The 22,527-nt window shown below is 45.5% G+C and overlaps 1 protein-coding gene across 2 annotated transcripts in view; it reads right to left on the bottom strand.

Annotated features, from left to right (window-relative positions):
- The window catches only part of ulk4 (unc-51 like kinase 4), a 156,996-nt gene that overhangs the window by 95,593 nt on the left and 38,876 nt on the right, over positions 1–22,527 (bottom strand). For both annotated transcript variants that reach the window (XM_031812240.1, XM_031812241.1), the window contains exons 23-28: positions 12,200–12,333; positions 11,006–11,127; positions 4,288–4,344; positions 4,159–4,210; positions 3,953–4,047; positions 104–155 (exon numbers count right to left, since the gene is read on the bottom strand). In XM_031812240.1, coding sequence (XP_031668100.1) covers positions 104–155; positions 3,953–4,047; positions 4,159–4,210; positions 4,288–4,344; positions 11,006–11,127; positions 12,200–12,333 — 512 coding nt within the window. The remainder of the gene's footprint in view (positions 1–103; positions 156–3,952; positions 4,048–4,158; positions 4,211–4,287; positions 4,345–11,005; positions 11,128–12,199; positions 12,334–22,527) is intronic.

Raw genomic sequence — 22,527 nt, 5'->3', positions numbered from 1 at the left:
CCATGCTAGATAGGGAACATTGCAGAATGGGCACGTTCCTGACTGCCTATCTATGTACTTAGATGTTAAGCATGGAGAGCACATGACCCAGACGTTTCCTTACCATTTTTACTGAAGGCAAGAGAAGTCAGTGGAGGAAGAATGCAATCAACAACCTTGAAGAGATCAAATATATATTTATACATAAAATAAACAACAAACATAAAATAAAACAACAAATAAAAGAAACAAACATCAAATAAACAACACATAAACCTAATATAAGACAGTATTTCCATTTGACTCCTGTTATACATCACCAACAAGTCATTTATTCATCACATGCAAATGTATAAATTATGTCTTTTCTTTTAAACATGTCGTCTAGTAAAGCGAGGAGCAATGAAATGAGCACTTGTGTGAGCACTCCCAATCTCTATGTGAATATGATGTTGCTCCTGTCCTTCCATCATAAACACCTGATGTGAGCGCTTTTTATTAGAACAATTGGATCCATCCCTATTATGATGAGGACGATTTCCATAGAAACAACAGTAAACGCTCTGTTCTAGTCTATTATGATGAGGGCGATTTCCATAGAAACAACAGTAAACGCTCTGTTCTAGTCTATTATGATGGGGACGATTTCCATAGAAACAACAGTAAACGCTCTGTTCTGTTCTAGTCTATTATGATGAGGACGATTTCCATAGAAACAACAGTAAACGCTCTGTTCTAGTCTATTATGATGAGGACGATTTCCATAGAAACAACAGTAAACGCTCTGTTCTAGTCTCAACGAGGATGTAATCTAAACAGGAGACAACATTAGAATAAGAAGCCTGAGGTGGGTATAAAGAATATACTGTGTCTTGATGCATGTGTCCCAAATGGCAGCCTAATTCCCTTATAGTGCACTACCCTCGACCAGAGCTCTATGCGCCCTGGACAAAAGCAGTGCACTACTGTATAAGGGGTTTGGGGTGCCATTTGGGATGGATCCATTGAGCACCTTTGTTGTTTATTAGAATATATCCATCAAAAGAGACTGTTGTGCTCTGCTGTCTCCTACTTCCCATTATATTCAGCACATATTCTCACTCCACCTTGCAAAGGGTTTTTAACTGTCTGTCTGACTCAGAAGAGGCTTTTCTATCAGGCAACAGCCAGTCAAGAGTATAAATAGATAGAACTAAAAACAGATGACTAGATCCGATATTGCTGTGTTTCACCTCTGCATAGAGCTTGTTCCAACAATTTACTTAACCTTTATTTAACTAGGCAAGTCAGTAAAGAACAAATTCTTATTTACACTGACTCCCTACCCCGGCCAAACCCTCACGACGCTGGGACAATTGTGCGCCACCCTATGGGACTCCAAATCCCAGCCGGATGTGATACAGCCTGGATTCGAACCAGGGACTGTAGTGACGCCTCTTGCACTGAGATGCAGTGCCTTAGACCACTGCGCCACTCGGGAACAAAAGGAAACATTAAACTGTGTGTGTACTCATGCATGTGTGTGTGTGTGTGTGTGTACCGCTCCCTTCCCAAAATCCCACCGCTGACAGACAACGTTCAGCGGAATCTAATGACTAGTGTCAGACATGTAATTCAAGTTTCTTCTCATGTTACTCAGTATGAGAGGAGCTGTTCTTCTTCTTCACAGGACCATCTAGCCTCTTCAACTCATTACTTCCTGTCTGCGTCCCAAATGGCACCCTATCCCCTTTATAGTGCACTAAGTTTGACCATGGCCAATAGTATATAGGGAATAGTGCTCCATTTAGGACTCAGCCCGTGCCCGGCCCAGCTCCTTCCTGTAGGTCGATATTAATTCCACAGTCTCCTCAGACCAGACCAAGGCCCAGCTGCACTCTGCTGGAGCTCCTCTGAGACAGCACAACTGATGGTCTGCTGGCCTGACAGTCTCTCTCCAACCCCATACATGACTCCTCCAAGTCAACCCCCCATGCCAGGGCCCTGTGTTGGGGAGGTAAGTACAGGGCTGGTAGACAACCCCTAACAACTAGTCCTTAGCCCCTCGACACTTATGTAGATCTGAGTGGACATCTGAGTGGATTAGGGGTCAAGGGTTGTTTCTGGACGAGGCCAGTGTTGCTGCAGGCTGTAGTGCCTAGGGATTAGGGGTCAAGGGTTGTTTCTGGACGAGGCCAGTGTTGCTGCAGCCTGTAGTGCCTAGGGCTTAGGGGTCAAGGGTTGTTTCTGGACGAGGCCAGTGTTGCTGCAGGCTGTAGTGCCTAGGGCTTAGGGGTCAAGGGTTGTTTCTGGATGAGGCCAGTGTTGCTGCAGGCTGTAGTGCCTAGGGATTAGGGGTCAAGGGTTGTTTCTGGACGAGGCCAGTGTTGCTGCAGGATGTAGTGCCTAGGGCTTAGGGGTCAAGGGTTGTTTCTGGACGAGGCCAGTGTTGCTGCAGGATGTAGTGCCTAGGGCTTAGGGGTCAAGGGTTGTTTCTGGACGAGGCCAGTGTTGCTGCAGGCTGTAGTGCCTAGGGCTTAGGGGTCAAGGGTTGTTTCTGGACGAGGCCAGTGTTGCTGCAGGCTGTAGTGCCTAGGGCTTAGGGGTCAAGGGTTGTTTCTGGACGAGGCCAGTGTTGCTGCAGCCTGTAGTGCCTAGGGCTTAGGGGTCAAGGGTTGTTTCTGGACGAGGCCAGTGTTGCTTCAGGCTGTAGTGCCTAGGGCTTAGGGAGCCGCTGTTACTGCAGGCTCCTTGCAGACCACAGGGCCAGACTCACAGTACAGTGATGGGGCGTTAATAAAGCCTAGAGGGCGAAAAGAGACTGTTGTGCTAGGGCGTTAGGGCTAGAGGTTAGGGACTAGGGGCTAAGGGGTTAGGAGAGAAGGAGTTGGGGGATAGGGGCTAAGAGGTTAGGGACTAGGGGCTAAGGGGTTAGGAGCGAAGGAGTTGGGGGATAGGGGCTAAGAGGCTAGTGGCTAAGAGGCTAAGAGGCTAGTGGCTAAGAGGTTAGGGGCTAAGAGGTTAGGGGCTAAGGGGTTGGGGCTAAGGGGCCAGGGGGGTTAGGGGCTAAGGGGTTAGGGACTAGGGGCTAAGAGGTTAGGTGCTAAGGGTTTGGGGCTAATGGGCCAGGGGGGTTAGGGGCTAAGGGGTTAGGGACTAGGGGCTAAGAGGTTAGGTGCTAAGGGTTTGGGGCTAAGGGGCCAGGGGGGTTAGGGGCTAAGGGGTTAGGGCTAGGGGCTAAGGGGTTATGGGCTAAGAGGTTAGGGACTAGGGTCTAAGGGGTTAGGGGCTAAGGGGTTAGAGGCTAAGAGGTTAGGTGCTAAGGGTTTGGGGCTAAGGGGCCAGGGGGTTAGGGGCTAAAGGGTTAGGGCTAGGGGCTAAGGGGTTATGGGCTAAGAGGTTAGGGACTAGGGTCTAAGGGGTTAGGTGCTAAGGGTTTGGGGCTAAGGGGCCAGGGGGTTAGGGGCTAAAGGGTTAGGGACTAGGGGCTAAGAGGTTAGGTGCTAAGGGTTTGGGGCTAAGGGGCCAGGGGTTTAGGGGCTAAGGGACTAGGGGCTAAGAGGTTAGGTGCTAAGGGTTTGAGGCTAAGGGGCCAGGGACTAGGGGTCTAAGGGGTTATGGGCTAAGAGGTTAGGGACTAGGGTCTAAGGGGTTAGGTGCTAAGGGTTTGGGGCTAAGGGGCCAGGTGGTTAGGGGCTAAAGGGTTAGGGACTAGGGGCTAAGAGGTTAGGTGCTAAGGGTTTGGGGCTAAGGGGCCAGGGGTTTAGGGGCTAAGGGACTAGGGGCTAAGAGGTTAGGTGCTAAGGGTTTGAGGCTAAGGGGCCAGGGACTAGGGGTCTAAGGGGTTAGGGGCTAAGAGGTTAGGAACTAGGGGGTTAGGGGCTAAGGGGCCAGGGACTAGGAGGTTAGGGACTAGGGGCTAGGACCTAGGGGGTTAGGGACTAGGGGCTGAGGGGCTAGGGGATAAGAGGTTAGGGACTAGGACCCTACTCACAGGACAGTGATGGGGCGTCAGCAGGGCTGGGTGCTGGGTGATGGCCTCCACAGCTGACAGAGTGTTCCTGATCAGCTCCTCTGAACCTGCTTGTCCTGGGAATCAAGCAGCAGGTTACACCTACAGTCTGGGCTTTATGGGCCAGTTGTCCAGATGAAACCTGTATTACTAATAACCAGTCATAAAGCAAGCTGACATTCACTCACCTATTGCACTGCCCAAACTGGTCTCACTGGCATCAATAGATGTTATGTGACTCTGGAAGAACATCAGAAATAAGGGGTGTAGAAGGCCATGGGACAATACCACTACACATCACTGTCTCAATGACTTACCAGCAGTGCTCCAAATTTGAAGAGAAACTCCTCAGTCACAACCTGTGGCCGGAATATCTAAAAAACAGAGAGAGACAGAGAGAGAGACAGAGAGAGAGAGAGAGGTAGATAGAGAGAGAGAGAGAGAGAGAGAGAGAGAGAGAGAGAGAGAGAGAGAGAGAGAGAGAGAGAGAGAGAGAGAGGGAGAGAGAGAGAGAGAGAGAGAGAGAGAGGGGGGGGGGGGGGGGGGGGGAAGGGAGATAGATATTACACTGTGCTACAGTAAGTTCTCTCTCTCTCTGACCTCAGCCTCTCAGTCTCTCCTCTCTAACTCTTAATTCCCTGCCAACTTTCTCTGCTCCTGTAAGCAGAGGCTTCGTAAAGCCCCACTGAGCTGTCAGCCCACAGTAGAGCATCGTTTTCTCTTTCTCACCAGGTCCAGCAGTGCACACACACACACACACACACACACACACACACACACACACACACACACACACACACACACACACACACACACACACACACACACACACACACACACACACACACACACACACACACACGAGAGAGAGTGCATCCACTAAAACAAACACTCCAAACAACATTAAAGGACTGCTCCACACATGTATTGTTAAAGAGCTCCGGGGCAGACGTGGCCTGTAGTAAAGTGTAGTAAAGTGTAGTAAAGTTTATGACACATAGATGTAAACCAGAGCATCAGTCCTGACTCACATCAGAGCCCAGCTACAGTTGGTTTTAATACCATCAGTAAGACCAGACTCACATCAGAGCCCAGCTACAGTTGGTTTTAATACCATCAGTAAGACCAGACTCACATCAGAGCCCAGCTACAGTTGGTTTTAATACCATCAGTAAGACCAGACTCACATCAGAGCCCAGCTACAGTTGGTTTTAATACCATCAGTAAGACCAGACTCACATCAGAGCCCAGCTACAGTTGGTTTTAATACCATCAGTAAGACCAGACTCACATCAGAGCCCAGCTAGTTAGTTTTAATACCATCAGTAAGACCAGACTCACATCAGAGCCCAGCTAGTTAGTTTTAATACCATCAGTAAGACCAGACTCACATCAGAGCCCAGCTACAGTTGGTTTTAATACCATCAGTAAGACCAGACTCACATCAGAGCCCAGCTAGTTAGTTTTAATACCATCAGTAAGACCAGACTCACATCAGAGCCCAGCTACAGTTAGTTGTAATACCATCAGTAAGACCAGACTCACATCAGAGCCCAGCTACAGTTGGTTGTAATACCATCAGTAAGACCAGACTCACATCAGAGCCCAGCTACAGTTAGTTTTAATACCATCAGTAAGACCAGACTCACATCAGAGCCCAGCTACAGTTAGTTTTAATACCATCAGTAAGACCAGACTCACATCAGAGCCCAGCTACAGTTAGTTTTAATACCATCAGTAAGACCAGACTCACATCAGAGCCCAGCTACAGTTAGTTTTAATACCATCAGTAAGACCAGACTCACATCAGAGCCCAGCTACAGTTGGTTTTAATACCATCAGTAAGACCAGACTCACATCAGAGCCCAGCTAGTTAGTTTTAATACCATCAGTAAGACCAGACTCACATCAGAGCCCAGCTACAGTTGGTTTTAATATCATCATGTTATTACACACGCATGGCAAGGACCACCGCTATTAGGGACAGCTATCTGTCACATCACAGATAAATAGCACAGTAACCCCATTTAACAGACTACTAAATGCTTTACCTTGTTAAATGGCAGTGGGGGGGGGGGGGGGTCTATGAGAGTGACAAGTTATTACTTTTCTAATGAGACGGCTCAACACTGTGGTGGTGTTGTCTAGTCTCCATGAAGAATGGCAGGGAAATGGAGGAGCGATATTTAATCACTGCATGGTTTCATCCAGCAGGCTGCTTGTTGACAAGCATCTCTCTCGCTAGGATTTAGTCATATTAATCATTTCTGCTCAATTGAGACAGTCATCACTAAATCCAATTTCCCCACCATGTCTATTGGCAACTGACAATAATCTGTCTGTGAGGCAGAGTGGGATGAAAATAACAACCTTTAATGCATTTTCTAGTCGTTTATGTGCCATCTCTGGGTATATTATGTATTAGTAATCATCGCTTTGGAAAAGATGATTCAAAGTTTAGCCTAAATGTTAACTTAAATAGTGCATCAGCTACGATTTTGATCATCTAAATCTGTTTTGCCACAGTAACATAGAAAACACACTTTGACGTCAGATGTACAGTAGGTGGGGTGTGAATATTTCACCTTCTCCTTGTTAACCAGGTTTATTTGACACCCTCTCAGTGTTGGCCAGCCGACAGGTATCCAAGTGAACCAGAAGCATAGTGGTAAACAACCACATTAGTTTCAACACTCCAAAGAGCTCAGATACTGTGTGTTAAAACCAAGCAACTTCAATTACGTATCAAGGTTATTGACGCTCACTGCACACAGTACTTGATGTGTGTGTGTGTGTGTGTGTGTGTGTGTGTGTGTGTGTGTGTGTGTGTGTGTGTGTGTGACTGTTCGACTGCAGCATTCTAATCCAATTAGCTGCGGCAGTGCTCAGAAGAGCCGTGGTCTCTGGCACAGTTCCCTGCTCTATTCTGCTTGTGATAAAGTTGATTAAGATCTCTGTTGGTTTGGATGAGGAGAGAGACTCACAGCTCTTAAAGCTAACCCCCTGATTCATTGGCTCTAGGTGGTAGGAGTGGACACAAATGAGCAGAAGGGTTTCAGAAATGTATCAATAAGCATCAGTTGAAGCCTCTAGGCAGTGTGCTGTATGTTTTATGATGGAGAGATGCTATAAGATGTTCAAACAGCCAATTGGGCATTATTCAATAGTGTCAGAGATCCTGACCTCTCCTGATCCATTAGCTTGTGAATCCATTCTAACTGACTGAGGTTCCATCTTATTAAACAAGTGATCTCATTTCACAATCACGCACATGCATGTACCGTACTTGATCTGTACACACACACACACAGTAGGGATGGGCGCTATGACTAAAATATAATATCATGGTAATTTAAAAAAATTGGACGGTATGAATGTATTTTATGGTTTCGAATAATAGAAGTGCTTTATTTGAACATTTTTACATTTGAGTCAATTGGCAGAAGCACTTATCCAGAGTGACTTACAGTTAGTGCATTCATCTGGAGATGAAAGTGTTGGTTCAGAAGGGGGGGAGCTGAAGGGAGTGCTGTTTTGTGATTTCAATTCTCCCTTCTAATTGTTTTATTCAGCATTTTCATCCATTTCTACATTTCCTGGGCTCATTTGAGATCATTTCCACACTGCCACGTACTGTAGGGCTGAACAATATGGGCAAACAATCTAGGCCTTATTTTTAACCAAACGTTCCAATTGTGATTTGGCTTGCAAGTTAGAGCAAAAAGGTTGGGTGAACCGTTGGAATCATGGAAATATCATGATTATTCTAATTATAGAGCCAGAATATAATAATACAGTGTTGTTTGACGTGACAATGAACGGAAGTGCCATGGAGGAGTTATTGTGACAGGGTAGGAACCAAAGTGTTGATAAGTGTTTCCTAAGGGACAATATCATCTTTGGCTACATTTAATGTTTTCTCTTAGCTACATCATGTAGCTAACATATTGCCACGAGTCCGACCGAGGGTGTTTCCCCTTCCCGGGCGGGTGGCGCTCGGCGGTCGTCGTCACCGGCCTATTAGCTGCCACTGATTGTTTTTCCTCCCCCTCCTTGTATGTTTAGTGGTAGCACCTGTGTATGGTTAATTAGTTTGTCTTTATTAGACAGCTGGCCCGCCTGGTTGTTGTGCGGGATTATTTCAATGTAACCTTCGGCTCTGTTATAGAGGTACGTGTTTGTGCCTGGTCGTGATTTGTTCCATTGTACATTTTGATTCCCTGTGTTTGGGAACGTAACTTTTGTGAGCACCCTGTGGTGCGTTGGTGCTATTAAAAGACGCACAGCATTGAACTCTCTGTCTCCTGCATTTGACTCCACACCCACGACACCCGGAGCATTACACATATTCTTGCTTCGCGTATTCCTCTGATTTAGACAACATGCTGATTTAGGTCTAAACCATCACTGGTATTATCAGGAAGTACAGCTAAATACGTTTGCTCTGATCCAGTACATTTATTAACTAGCTAGCCAGCTAAAGAGCGATTAGGATTAGAGGCTAACATAATACAAACTAGCTGTTTGCAGATATAAGAAACAAAATAATAGTGTAATTATAAAACACTAGTAGATTTATAATAAGAAGCAAGGTGAAAACAGCGTCATTGTCATCAACATTGTTGCATGTGCTGCATTGACCATGCAGACTGAACACTTGGTCGAGGAAAAACAAATGCGCTCCTTAAGTGACATGGGCGGGGCTAGGTCTGTGTGGAAAGCTGCATGGAGAGAGAGATGACTCAAACAGCGAAGTAAACTATAAAAATGGATGTTACACACGGCGTATCACATTTAACAAACCAAACATTCAAATACAGTTACATAAGTTCAATTATAAACCTGGTGGTTCGAGCCCTGAATGCCGATTGGCTGACAGCCATGGTATATATACAGTGCCTTGCGAAAGTATTCGGCCCCCTTGAACTTTGCGACCTTTTGCCACATTTCAGGCTTCAAACATAAAGATATAAAACTGTATTTTTTTGTGAAGAATCAACAACAAGTGGGACACAATCATGAAGTGGAACGACATTTATTGGATATTTCAAACTTCAGCCCCCTTAAGTTAATACTTTGTAGCGCCACCTTTTGCTGCGATTACAGCTGTAAGTCGCTTGGGGTATGTCTCTATCAGTTTTGCACATCGAGAGATTGACATTTTTTCCCATTCCTCCTTGCAAAACAGCTCGAGCTCAGTGAGGTTGGATGGAGAGCATTTGTGAACAGCAGTTTTCAGTTCTTTCCACAGATTCTCGATTGGATTCAGGTCTGGACTTTGACTTGGCCATTGACTTGGCTAACACCTGGATATGTTTATTTTTGAACCATTCCATTGTAGATTTTGCTTTATGTTTTGGATCATTGTCTTGTTGGAAGACAAATCTCCGTCCCAGTCTCAGGTCTTTTGCAGACTCCATCAGGTTTTCTTCCAGAATGGTCCTGTATTTGGCTCCATCCATCTTCCCATCATTTTTAACCATCTTCCCTGTCCCTGCTGAAGAAAAGCAGGCCCAAACCATGATGCTGCCACCACCATGTTTGACAGTGGGGATGGTGTGTTCAGGGTGATGAGCTGTGTTGCTTTTACGCCAAACATAACGTTTTGCATTGTTGCCAAAAAGTTCAATTTTGGTTTCATCTGACCAGAGCACCTTCTTCCACATGTTTGGTGTGTCTCCCAGGTGGCTTGTGGCAAACTTTAAACAACACTTTTTATGGATATCTTTAAGAAATGGCTTTCTTCTTGTCACTCTTCCATAAAGGCCAGATTTGTGCAATATACGACTGATTGTTGTCCTATGGACAGAGTCTCCCACCTCAGCTGTAGATCTCTGCAGTTCATCCAGAGTGATCATGGGCCTCTTGGCTGCTTCTCTGATCAGTCTTCTCCTTGTATGAGCTGAAAGTTTAGAGGGACGGCCAGGTCTTGGTAGATTTGCAGTGGTCTGATACTCCTTCCATTTCAATATTATCGCTTGCACAGTGCTCCTTGGGATGTTTAAAGCTTGGGAAATCTTTTTGTATCCAAATCCGGCTTTAAACTTCTTCACAACAGTATCTCGGACCTGCCTGGCGTGTTCCTTGTTCTTCATGATGCTCTCTGCGCTTTTAACGGACCTCTGAGACTATCACAGTGCAGGTGCATTTATACGGAGACTTGATTACACACAGGTGGATTGTATTTATCATCATTAGTCATTTAGATCAACATTGGATCATTCAGAGATCCTCACTGAACTTCTGGAGAGAGTTTGCTGCACTGAAAGTAAAGGGGCTGAATAATTTTGCACGCCCAATTTTTCAGTTTTTGATTTGTTAAAAAAGTTTGAAATATCCAATAAATGTCGTTCCACTTCATGATTGTGTCCCACTTGTTGTTGATTCTTCACAAAAAAATACAGTTTTATATCTTTATGTTTGAAGCCTGAAATGTGGCAAAAGGTCGCAAAGTTCAAGGGGGCCGAATAATTTTGCAAGGCACTGTATATATATATATATATTTATATTTTTATTTTTATTTTTTACCTTTATTTAACCAGGCAAGTCAGTTAAGAACAAATTCTTATTTTCAATGACGGCCTGGGAACAGTGGGTTAACTGCCTTGTTCAGGGGCAGAAAGACAGATTTGTACCTTGTCAGCTCGGGGATTTAAACATGAAACCTTTCGGTTACTAGTCCAACGCTCTAACCACTAGGCTACCCTGTATATCAGACCGTATACCACAGGTATGACAAAACATGTCTTTTTACAGCTCTAATTCTGTTGGTAACCAGTTTATAATAGCAATAAAGTACCCCAGGGGTTTGTGGTATATGGCCAATATACCACGGCTAAGGGCTGTGTCCAGGCTGTACTCCGCGATGCGTCGTGTATAAGAACAGTCCTTAGCTGTGGTATATTTGCCAAATACCCTCAAACCCCTGAGGTGCATTACTGCTTAAGTAAAACCCCAAACCGGTCCGTGCATCAATAACGGTATATGGTAGAATACAGTGTTTGTGACATACTGTAGTACAGTAGGAAGGGTTACCTGAGAGGTGAGGAGGTGGAGCACCACAGTCATCATAGGTACACTCTGTTTCAGCTGCTTGGCCTGAACAGTGGAGGGATGCTTCCTGCCCACTATACTGCCCAGCGCGGACAGCATGTCATCTACACAGTACAGAGGGGTGACAGACAGCATGTCATCTACACAGTACAGAGGACAGAGGGGTGACAGACAGCATGTCATCTACACAGTACAGAGGACAGAGAGGTGACAGACAGCATGTCATCTACACAGTACAGAGGACAGAGGGGTGACAGACAGCATGTCATCTACACAGTACAGAGGACAGAGAGGTGACAGACAGCATGTCATCTACACAGTACAGAGGACAGAGGGGTGACAGACAGCATGTCATCTACACAGTACAGATGACAGAGGAGAGAAGGGTGACAGACAGACAGCATGTCATCTACACAGTACAGGGGACAGAGGAGAGAGGGGTGACAGCCAGACAGACAGCATGTCATCTACACAGTGCAGAGAGGTGACAGACAGACAGCATGTAATTTACAGAGGACAGAGAGAGGGTTCTCTCTCCCCACCCCTCACTTGCCCTCCCCTTTCATCACCTCTCCTCCCCTTCAGTCTCCTCTCCCCACCCCACCCCTTCCCCTCTCCTCATCCCCTCCTCTCCCTGTGATCTCCCAATCCGTCCCCATACCCTCTCCTCCTCTCCTCTCCTTCCAGTGATCTTAGAGGAGAATGAGCCCGGACCGGTTTGAACCGGTTGGGTCTGGCTTCCGGCCCTGATGGGAGACGTGCCATGTTAGCAGCACTGATTTACAAATTAAACGTCAGGAAAAGGTCAATACCTGGCTGGGTGATTTAAAATTCAATCAGAAAGGTAATTAAAAAGAGGGAGAATCAAATTGGCTTGCTCCATCCAGCCATTGATGCAAGTTCCCCTCAACCCCACTTCACTTCACCTCCTCTCCCCACTTCTCCTCTCCCCTCCTCTCTCCTCTCTTCCCTCTTCTCCTCTCCCCTCATCTCCCCTCCTCTCCTCTCCTCTCCCCTCTCCTCTCCTCTCCCCTCTTCTCCCCCTTCTCCTCTCCTCTCCTCCTCCTCCTCTCCTCCTCTCCTCTCCTCCTCTCCTCCTCCTCCTCTCTCCCCTCCTCTCCTCTCCTCTCATCTCCTCTTAGTGCTGTGGTTTTTGTGTTATTGTGATTGATTTACCCAGAATGGCTGGCAGCTGCAGCACGACGTGACGGATGAGCAGATGGAGACATTTTGACAGGTATTCATTGCTGCTTTGTAGCTCCTTCCCTGGCGTGGCCTGCCTGATGTCTCTTTCAATGTACATCACCAGTCTGCAAAACATTATCATTCACCTACAGCCTCCAAACTACCCCTGGAGCCGGACGGAGCCGGGATCAATACAAGCCATTGAAAACAGAATTAGTAAGACGTATTATAGCAAATAAATGATATTCATTACAACAATTAGGGTTAAAAAATAAAGGCTAATAGATTCAGAGATGAGGAGCTGAGGAGCTCAAACACACAGTCTGCAAGTTGAAACAAGAACAACCCTCACAGGCAAGTGGATAATAACCTGCCAAACACTGTCATTAAAAACCATGAACAAAGTAGGATACAGTAGACCACTGTACAGAGACAGATGTAGGGTCTACAGGTCAGTACACCACTGTACAGAGATAGATGTGGTGTCTACAGGTCAGTACACCACTGTACAGAGACAGATGTGGTGTCTACAGGTCAGTACACCACTGTACAGAGACAGATGTGGTGTCTACAGGTCAGTACACCACTGTACAGAGACAGATGTAGTGTCTACAGGTCAGTACACCACTGTACAGAGACAGATGTGGTGTCTACAGGTCAGTACACCACTGTACAGAGACAGATGTGATGTCTACAGGTCAGTACACCACTGTACAGAGACAGCTGTAGTGTCTACAGGTCAGTACACCACTGTACAGAGACAGATGTAGTGTCTACAGGTCAGTACACCACTGTACAGAGACAGATGTGATGTCTACAGGTCAGTACACCACTGGACAGAGACAGATGTGGTGTCTACAGGTCAGTACACCACTGGACAGAGACAGATGTAGTGTCTACAGGTCAGTACACCACTGGACAGAGACAGATGTAGTGTCTACAGGTCAGTACACCACTGTACAGAGACAGATGTAGTGTCTACAGGTCAGTACACCACTGGACAGAGACAGATGTAGTGTCTACAGGTCAGTACACCACTGTACAGAGATAGATGTGGTGTCTACAGGTCAGTACACCACTGTACAGAGACAGATGTGGTGGTCTACAGGTCAGTACACCACTGTACAGAGACAGATGTGGTGTCTACAGGTCAGTACACCCACTGTACAGAGACAGATGTAGTGTCTACAGGTCAGTACACCACTGTACAGAGACAGATGTGGTGTCTACAGGTCAGTACACCACTGTACAGAGACAGATGTAGTGTCTACAGGTCAGTACACCACTGGACAGAGACAGATGTAGTGTCTACAGGTCAGTACACCACTGGACAGAGACAGATGTAGTGTCTACAGGTCAGTACACCACTGTACAGAGATAGATGTGGTGTCTACAGGTCAGTACACCACTGTACAGAGACAGATGTGGTGTCTACAGGTCAGTACACCACTGTACAGAGACAGATGTGGTGTCTACAGGTCAGTACACCACTGTACAGAGACAGATGTAGTGTCTACAGGTCAGTACACCACTGTACAGAGACAGATGTGGTGTCTACAGGTCAGTACACCACTGTACAGAGACAGATGTAGTGTCTACAGGTCAGTACACCACTGTACAGACAGATGTGGTGTCTACAGGTCAGTACACCACTGGACAGAGACAGATGTAGTGTCAACAGGTCAGTACACCACTGTACAGAGACAGATGTAGTGTCTACAGGTCAGTACACCACTGTACAGAGACAGATGTAGTGTCTACAGGTCAGTACACCACTGTACAGAGAGACAGGTGTTGGTGTCTACAGGTCAGTACACCACTGGACAGAGACATATGTGGTGTCTACAGGTCAGTACACCACTGGACAGAGACAGATGTGATGTCTACAGGTCAGTACACCACTGTACAGAGACAGATGTGGTGTCTACAGGTCAGTACACCACTGTACAGAGACAGATGTGGTGTCTACAGGTCAGTACACCACTGGACAGAGACAGATGTAGTGTCTACAGGTCAGTACACCACTGTACAGAGACAGATGTAGTGTCTACAGGTCAGTACACCACTGTACAGAGACAGATGTGGTGTCTACAGGTCAGTACACCACTGGACAGAGACAGATTGTAGTGTCTACAGGTCAGTACACCACTGTACAGAGACAGATGTAGTGTCTACAGGTCAGTACACCACTGGACAGAGACAGATGTGGTGTCTACAGGTCAGTACACCACTGGACAGAGACAGATGTAGTGTCTACAGGTCAGTACACCACTGGACAGAGACAGATGTGGTGTCTACAGGTCAGTACACCACTGGACAGAGACAGATGTAGTGTCTACAGGTCAGTACACCACTGGACAGAGACAGATGTAGTGTCTACAGGTCAGTACACCACTGGACAGAGACAGATGTGGTGTCTACAGGTCAGTACACCACTGGACAGAGACAGATGTAGTGTCTACAGGTCAGTACACCACTGGACAGAGACAGATGTGATGTCTACAGGTCAGTACACCACTGGACAGAGACAGATGTAGTGTCTACAGGTCAGTACACCACTGGACAGAGACAGATGTAGTGTCTACAGGTCAGTACACCACTGGACAGAGACAGATGTGATGTCTACAGGTCAGTACACCACTGGACAGAGACAGATGTGATGTCTACAGGTCAGTACACCACTGGACAGAGACAGATGTGGTGTCTACAGGTCAGTACAACCACTGGACAGAGACAGATGTGATGTCTTACAGGTCAGTACACCACTGGACAGAGATGGTATGTAATGTCAGTTATCAGATACAGCTGCAAAACACACAGAGAGAGAGAGAGAGAGAGAGAGAGAGAGAGAGAGAGAGAGAGAGAGAGAGAGAGAGAGAGAGAGAGAGAGAGAGAGAGAGAGAGAGAGAGAGACACACACACAGAGAGAGAGAGAGAGAGAGAGAGAGAGAGAGGACACAGAGAGAGAGAGAGAGAGAGAGAGAGAGAGAGAGAGAGAGAGACACAGAGAGAGAGAGAGAGAGAGAGAGAGAGAGAGAGAGTAGAGACACACACAGAGAGAGAGAGAGAGAGAGAGACGAGAAAAGGGCAACCAGTGAAGAACAAACACCATTGTAAATACAACCCATATTTATGCTATTTATTTTATCTTGTGTCCTTTAGCCATTTGTACATTGCTAGAACACTGTATATATATATAATATGACATTTGTAATGTCTTTACTGTTTTGAAACTTCTGTATGTGTAATGTTTACTGTTCATTTTTGTTGTTTTTCACTTTATATATTCACTTTGTATGTTGTCTACCTCACTTGCTTTGGCAATGTTAACACATGTTTCCCATGCCAATAAAGCCCTTGAATTGAAATTGAATTGAGAGAGAGAGACACACACAGAGACAGACAGACAGACACAGAAACACACACACAGAGACAGACAGACAGACAGACAGACAGACAGACAGACAGACAGACAGACAGACAGACAGACAGACACAGAAACACACACACAGAGACAGACAGACACAGAAACACACACACAGAGACAGACAGACAGACAGACAGACAGACAGACAGACAGACAGACAGACAGACAGACAGACAGACAGACAGACAGACAGACAGACAGACAGACAGACAGACAGACAGACAGACAGACAGACAGACAGACAGACAGACACAGAAACACACACACAGAGACAGACAGACACAGAAACACACACACAGAGACAGACAGACAGACAGACAGACACAGAAACACACACACAGAGACAGACACAGAAACACACACACACGCACGTACAGCCCCTGGGCGCTTGCTTATTAACATGCAGTGTTAATTAGGCCTAACTTGTTTTCCACCAACAGAACACACGTCTGCATAACATACTCCATCCACAGACGTTTACCCAGCAGCCATCTACTCCCCTCCCCAAAAACACCTGGCTTCCAAATTAGACAGCGATGAAAAACAGTGAGAAAATTGAGAAACACACTTGAGTGGGGAAAGAAGCCCTGGTAGAAGTAACTGGCACTGGCATGACATGACTGGCATACAGCTGTTTAAAAGCAACACAGGGGGTCTTCAAACACCAGAAAATATGATATTAATCACAACCAAATGAACAGATGAGAAAAACAGTGTGCCAGATTTCAGTACAGCAAAGCCCAGGCAGCGATAGTCCTACATCTCTCTGTAGTGATACAGTATATTCCTGGTCCTTGGAAAGAAAAGACCTACCCAGTGTGACAGGAAGACAGCTGTGCTATTAACCCATACACTTCTGACCTATAAAGACCTTCCACACAAACACATTCCATTTGGACCAATAAATCCACTTCATTCCACTGACTGATCTTTTCACTGGAAGGAGGTACAGAGGAGCCTGCTGTGCCAAGTAGCTGGTAGTAGTCAGGTAGCTGGTAGTAGTCAGGTAACTGGTAGTAGTCAGGTAGCTGGTAGTAGTCAGGTAGCTGGTAGTAGTCAGGTAACTGGTAGTAGCCAGGTAGCTGGTAGTTGTCAGGTAGCTGGTAGTTGTCAGGTAACTGGTAGTAGTCAGGTAACTGGTAGTAGTCAGGTAACTGGTAGTAATCAGGTAGCTGGTAGTTGTCAGGTAACTGGTAGTAGTCAGGTAACTGGTAGTAGTCAGGTAACTGGTGGTAGTCAGGTAGCTGGTAGTTGTCAGGTAACTGGTAGTAGTCAGGTAACTGGTAGTAGTCAGGTAACTGGTAGTTGTCAGGTAGCTGGTAGTAGTCAGGTAACTGGTAGAAGCCAGGTAGCTGGTAGTAGCCAGGTAACTGGTAGTAGCCAGGTAGCTGATAGTAGTCAGGTAACTGGTAGTAGTCAGGTAACTGGTAGTAATCAGGTAGCTGGTAGTTGTCAGGTAACTGGTAGTAGTCAGGTAACTGGTAGTAGTCAGGTAACTGGTAGTAGTCAGGTAGCTGGTAGTTGTCAGGTAACTGGTAGTAGTCAGGTAACTGGTAGTTGTCAGGTAGCTGGTAGTAGTCAGGTAACTGGTAGAAGCCATAGCCATAGAAGCCATAGCTTAGCTAGCTTAGCTATAGCTTAGCTTCATAGCTTAGAAGCCAAGCCATAGCTATGGTAGAAGCCATAGGTAGCTGTGTGTTACCTGACTGGTAGTAGCCAGGTAGCTGATAGTAGTCAGGTAACTGGTAGTAGTCAGGTACAGTGCCTTGCGAAAGTATTCGGCCCCCTTGAACTTTGCGACCTTTTGCCACATTTCAGGCTTCAAACATAAAGATATAAAACTGTATTTTTTAGTGAAGAATCAACAACAAGTGGGACACAATCATGAAGTGGAACGACGTTTATTGGATATTTCAAACTTTTTTAACAAATCAAAAACGGAAAAATTGGGCGTGCAAAATTATTCAGCCCCTTTACTTTCAGTGCAGCAAAACTCTCTCCAGAAGTTCAGTGAGGATCTCTGAATGATCCAATGTTGACCTAAATGACTAATGATGATAAATACAATCCACCTGTGTGTAATCAAGTCTCCGTATAAATGCACCTGCACTGTGATAGTCTCAGAGGTCCGTTAAAAGCGCAGAGAGCATCATGAAGAACAAGGAACACACCAGGCAGGTCCGAGATACTGTTGTGAAGAAGTTTAAAGCTGGATTTGGATACAAAAATGTTTCCCAAGCTTTAAACATCCCAAGGAGCACTGTGCAAGCGATAATATTGAAATGGAAGGAGTATCAGACCACTGCAAATCTACCAAGACCTGGCCGTCCCTCTAAACTTTCAGCTCATACAAGGAGAAGACTGATCAGAGATGCAGCCAAGAGGCCCATGATCACTCTGGACGAACTGCAGAAATCTACAGCTGAGGTGGGAGACTCTGTCCATAGGACAACAATCAGTCGTATATTGCACAAATCTGGCCTTTATGGAAGAGTGGCAAGAAGAAAGCCATTTCTTAAAGATATCCATAAAAAGTGTTGTTTAAAGTTTGCCACAAGCCACCTGGGAGACACACCAAACATGTGGAAGAAGGTGCTCTGGTCAGATGAAACCAAAATTGAACTTTTTGGCAACAATGCAAAACGTTATGTTTGGCGTAAAAGCAACACAGCTCATCACCCTGAACACACCATCCCCACTGTCAAACATGGTGGTGGCAGCATCATGGTTTGGGCCTGCTTTTCTTCAGCAGGGACAGGGAAGATGGATAAAATTGATGGGAAGATGGATGGAGCCAAATACAGGACCATTCTGGAAGAAAACCTGATGGAGTCTGCAAAAGACCTGAGACTGGGACGGAGATTTGTCTTCCAACAAGACAATGATCCAAAACATAAAGCAAAATCTACAATGGAATGGTTCAAAAATAAACATATCCAGGTGTTAGAATGGCCAAGACAAAGTCCAGATTGTGTCCCACTTGTTGTTGATTCTTCACAAAAAAATACAGTTTTATATCTTTATGTTTGAAGCCTGAAATGTGGCAAAAGGTCGCAAAGTTCAAGGGGGCCGAATACTTTCGCAAGGCACTGTAACTGGTAGTAGTCAAGTAGCTGGTAGTATTCAGGTAACTGGTAGTAGCCAGGTAGCTGGTAGTTGTCAGGTAGCTGGTAGTAGTCAGGTAGCTGGTAGTAGTCAGGTAGCTGGTTGTAGTCAGGTAACTGGTAGTAGCCAGGTAGCTGGTTGTAGTCAGCAGTCAACAACTTCAATTCATCTATTTATCTGAGCATGTAGGGATTAACCAGATTTTTACTAGCCCTATATCACTAGCTGGGTCCTAGTAGAGAGAGAGAGAATAGAATAGAGAGAGAATAGAGAGAGAATAGAGAGAGAGAATAGAGAGAGTAGAGAGAATAGAATGGAGAGAGTATAGAGAATAGAGAGAGAATAGAGAGAATATAGAGAATAGAATAGAGAGAGAATAGAATAGAGAGAGTATAGAGAATAGAGAGAATAGAGAGACTAGAGAGAGAGAATATAATAGAGAGAGAAGAGAGAGAGAGTATAGAGAGAAGAGAGACAGTATAGAGAATAGAGAGAATAGAGAGACTAGAGCGAGAGAATATAATAGAGAGAGAAGAGAGAGAGTATAGAGAATCGAGAGAGAAGAGAGAGTATAGAGAATAGAGAGAGTATAGAGAAGAGAGAGAGTATAGAGAAGAGAGAGAGGAGAGAGAGTATAGAGAATAGAGAGAGAAGAGAGAAGAGACTAGAGCGAGAGAATAGAATATAGAGAGACGAGAGAGAGTATAGAGGAGAGAATAGAGAGAATAGAGAGAGTATAGAGAGAATAGAGAGAGTATAGAGAATAGAGAGAGAATAGAGAATAGAGAGAGAATAGAGAGAATATAGAGAATAGAATAGAGAGAGATTAGAATAGAGAGAGTATAGAGAATAGAGAGAATAGAGAGACTAGAGAGAGAGAATATAATAGAGAGAGAAGAGAGAGAGTATAGAGAATCGAGAGAGAAGAGAGAGTATAGAGAATAGAGAGAGTATAGAGAAGAGAGAGAGGAGAGAGAGTATAGAGAATAGAGAGAGAAGAGAGAAGAGACTAGAGCGAGAGAATAGAATATAGAGAGACGAGAGAGAGTATAGAGAATAGAGAGAATAGAGAGAGAGAGTAGAGAATAAAGAGACTAGAGAGAATAGAGAAGAGAATAGAGAGAATAGAGAGAGTATAGAGAGAATAGAGAATAGAATAGAGAGAGTATTGAGAATATAGAGAGAATAGAGAGACTAGAGAGAGAGAATATAATAGAGAGAGAAGAGAGAGTATAGAGAGAATAGAGAATAGAATAGAGAGAGTATAGAGATATAGAGAGAATAGAGAGACTAGAGAGAGAGAATAGAATAGAGAGAATAGAGAGACTAGAGCAACAGAATATAATAGAGAGAGAAGAGAGAGAGTATAGAGAAGAGAGAGGAGAGAGAGTATAGAGAATAGAGAGAGAAGAGACTAGAGCGAGAGAATATAATATAGAGAGAAGAGAGAGAGTATAGAGAATAGAGAGAATAGAGAGAGAGAGAATAGAGAGAGAAGAGAGAATAGAGGATAAAGAGACTAGAGAGAATAGAGGATAAAGAGACTAGAGAGAATAGAGAAGAGAATAGAGAGTATAGAGAGAGTATAGAGAGAATAGAGAGAGTATAGAGAATAGAGAGAGTATAGAGAATAGAGAGAGAATAGAGAATAGAGGATAAAGAGACTAGAGAGAATAGAGAAGAGAATAGAGAGAATAGAGAGAGTATAGAGAGAATAGAGAGAGTATAGAGAATAGAGAGAGAATAGAGAATAGAGAGAGTATAGAGAGAATAGAGGATAAAGAGACTAGAGAGAATAGAGGATAAAGAGACTAGAGAGAATAGAGAAGAGAATAGAGAGAGAGAAGAGAGAATAGAGAGAATAGAGAGAGAGAAGAGAGAATAGAGAGAATAGAGAGAGAAGAGAGAATAGAGAGAATAGAGAGAGAGAAGAGAGAGTATAGAGAGAATAGAGAATAGAATAGAGAGAGAAGAGAGAGAGTATAGAGAGAGAATAGAGAGTATAGAGAATAGAGAGAGAGAAGAGGGAATAGAGAGAGAATAGAGAGAGAATAGAGAAGAGAATAGAGAGTAGAGACAGAACTGTGACTTTCACTATGAATGACATTTAGTCATGGGCAGGACGTTAGGTGCTGACAGCCGACACGCATCGCTCTATAATTGGAATCCCAGGAGGAACAGGGGCGAAAGCGGAGCTGGTACCAGAGTGACAGGGATTGATAGGCGTGGCAGCCTGACATTTGGGCTTCCCACTTCCTGTTATAGTCCTGGGAGGCCAGTGGGAATATCATTTCAGCAGTGTTCGTTCATTGGTTCTGCTGCTGATGAGAAAATCTGCCCACTCAGCTAAACACAAAATCAGGCCCCAGTGTTCATTTGACTGCAAATGAAATTTCTCTCCCTCCCCTTAATTGGGGAGGATGGGCACATGGTAATCAAACACATTGATGTCATTCCATTTGCTTCATTCCAGCCATTATTATGAGCCGTCCTCCCCTCAGCAGCCGCCACTGGTTCACACCACAGGTCAGGTTGTCCAACCTATGTTTTTGATTTACGATGCATATCACAAGCTACATCATTAAATACATCATTCAAATGAAACAGTAGTGGATATTAACATGTCATCCATTGGTTAAATACATGATCAAATAAAGACCTCAATACCAACAGACCTTGTACCAGTTGTACTAAACTCCCAACCACTTTCTCCACATTTCCAGTCAAGCTATAAAAAGACATGTAGACAACTTTTCTTCAGAGCATATTTCACCCTGCAACGCTGTCACCGTACGGCGCCTGGCTTGGCCTACAAGTGTCTCTCCATGTCTTCTCCGACCATTGAAAACACTTCACACAAAGCAACAAACTTGACATTTCCACAACAGGGACGCGGGCGCTAGGCTGATTTATCAGAAGGCATGACGATGAGGAGTGTGTGGTGGGCCGTGCGCTCTGCGCGCCACAGTGGAGCTAATTAGAGAAGTGTTTGGGTGAGTGCCGCCACGCTGCAGACGGTTCTCACGTTAGGAGATAGAGTGGGGGGTTAGTGCTGACAGGGACCGCCCTGGGAACACTTGTTAGAGTCTGGGAAGAAATAGAAGACAACAGCATCACATGGCTGGCAAGGAGAGGGAGAGAGAGACGAGAGGGAAAGAGGGAGAGACAAAGAGGGAGGGAGAGACAAAGAGGGAGGGAGAGAGGGATGGGAGAGAGGGAGAGATGAGAGGGAGAGAGAGAGAGGGAGAGACAAAGAGGGAGGGAGAGGGGGATGGGAGAGAGAGAGAGAGGGAGAGATGAGAGGGAGAGAGAGAGAGAGAGGGAGAGGGAGGGATGAGAGGGAGAGAGAGAGAGAGGGAGGGATGAGAGAGGGAGGGATGAGAGAGAGAGAGAGAGGGATGAGAGGGAGAGAGAGAGAGAGAGAGAGTGGGAGGGATGAGAGGGAGGGAGAGAGAGAGACAAAGAGGGAGGGAGAGATGGATAGGATAGAGGGTGGGAGGGAGGGATGAGAGGGAGAGAGAGAGAGAGAAAGAGGGAGGGATGAGAGGGAGAGAGAGAGAGAGGGAGGGATGAGAGGGAGAGAGAGAGGGAGAGGGAGGGATGAGAGGGCGAGAGAGATAGAGGGAGAGAGAGAGGGAGGGATGAGAGGGAGAGAGACAGAGAGAGGGTGAGAGAGAGAGGGAGGGATGAGAGGGAGAGAAACAGAGAGAGGGCGAGAGAGAGAGAGGGAGGGATGAGAGGGAGAGAGACAGAGAGAGGGAGGGATGAGAGAGAGAGAGAGAGAGAG

This window comes from Oncorhynchus kisutch, unplaced genomic scaffold (assembly GCF_002021735.2).
Source record: "Oncorhynchus kisutch isolate 150728-3 unplaced genomic scaffold, Okis_V2 Okis02a-Okis13b_hom, whole genome shotgun sequence".
Lineage (NCBI taxonomy): Eukaryota > Metazoa > Chordata > Actinopteri > Salmoniformes > Salmonidae > Oncorhynchus > Oncorhynchus kisutch.
This window is presented reverse-complemented; position numbering and strand designations above follow the sequence as displayed.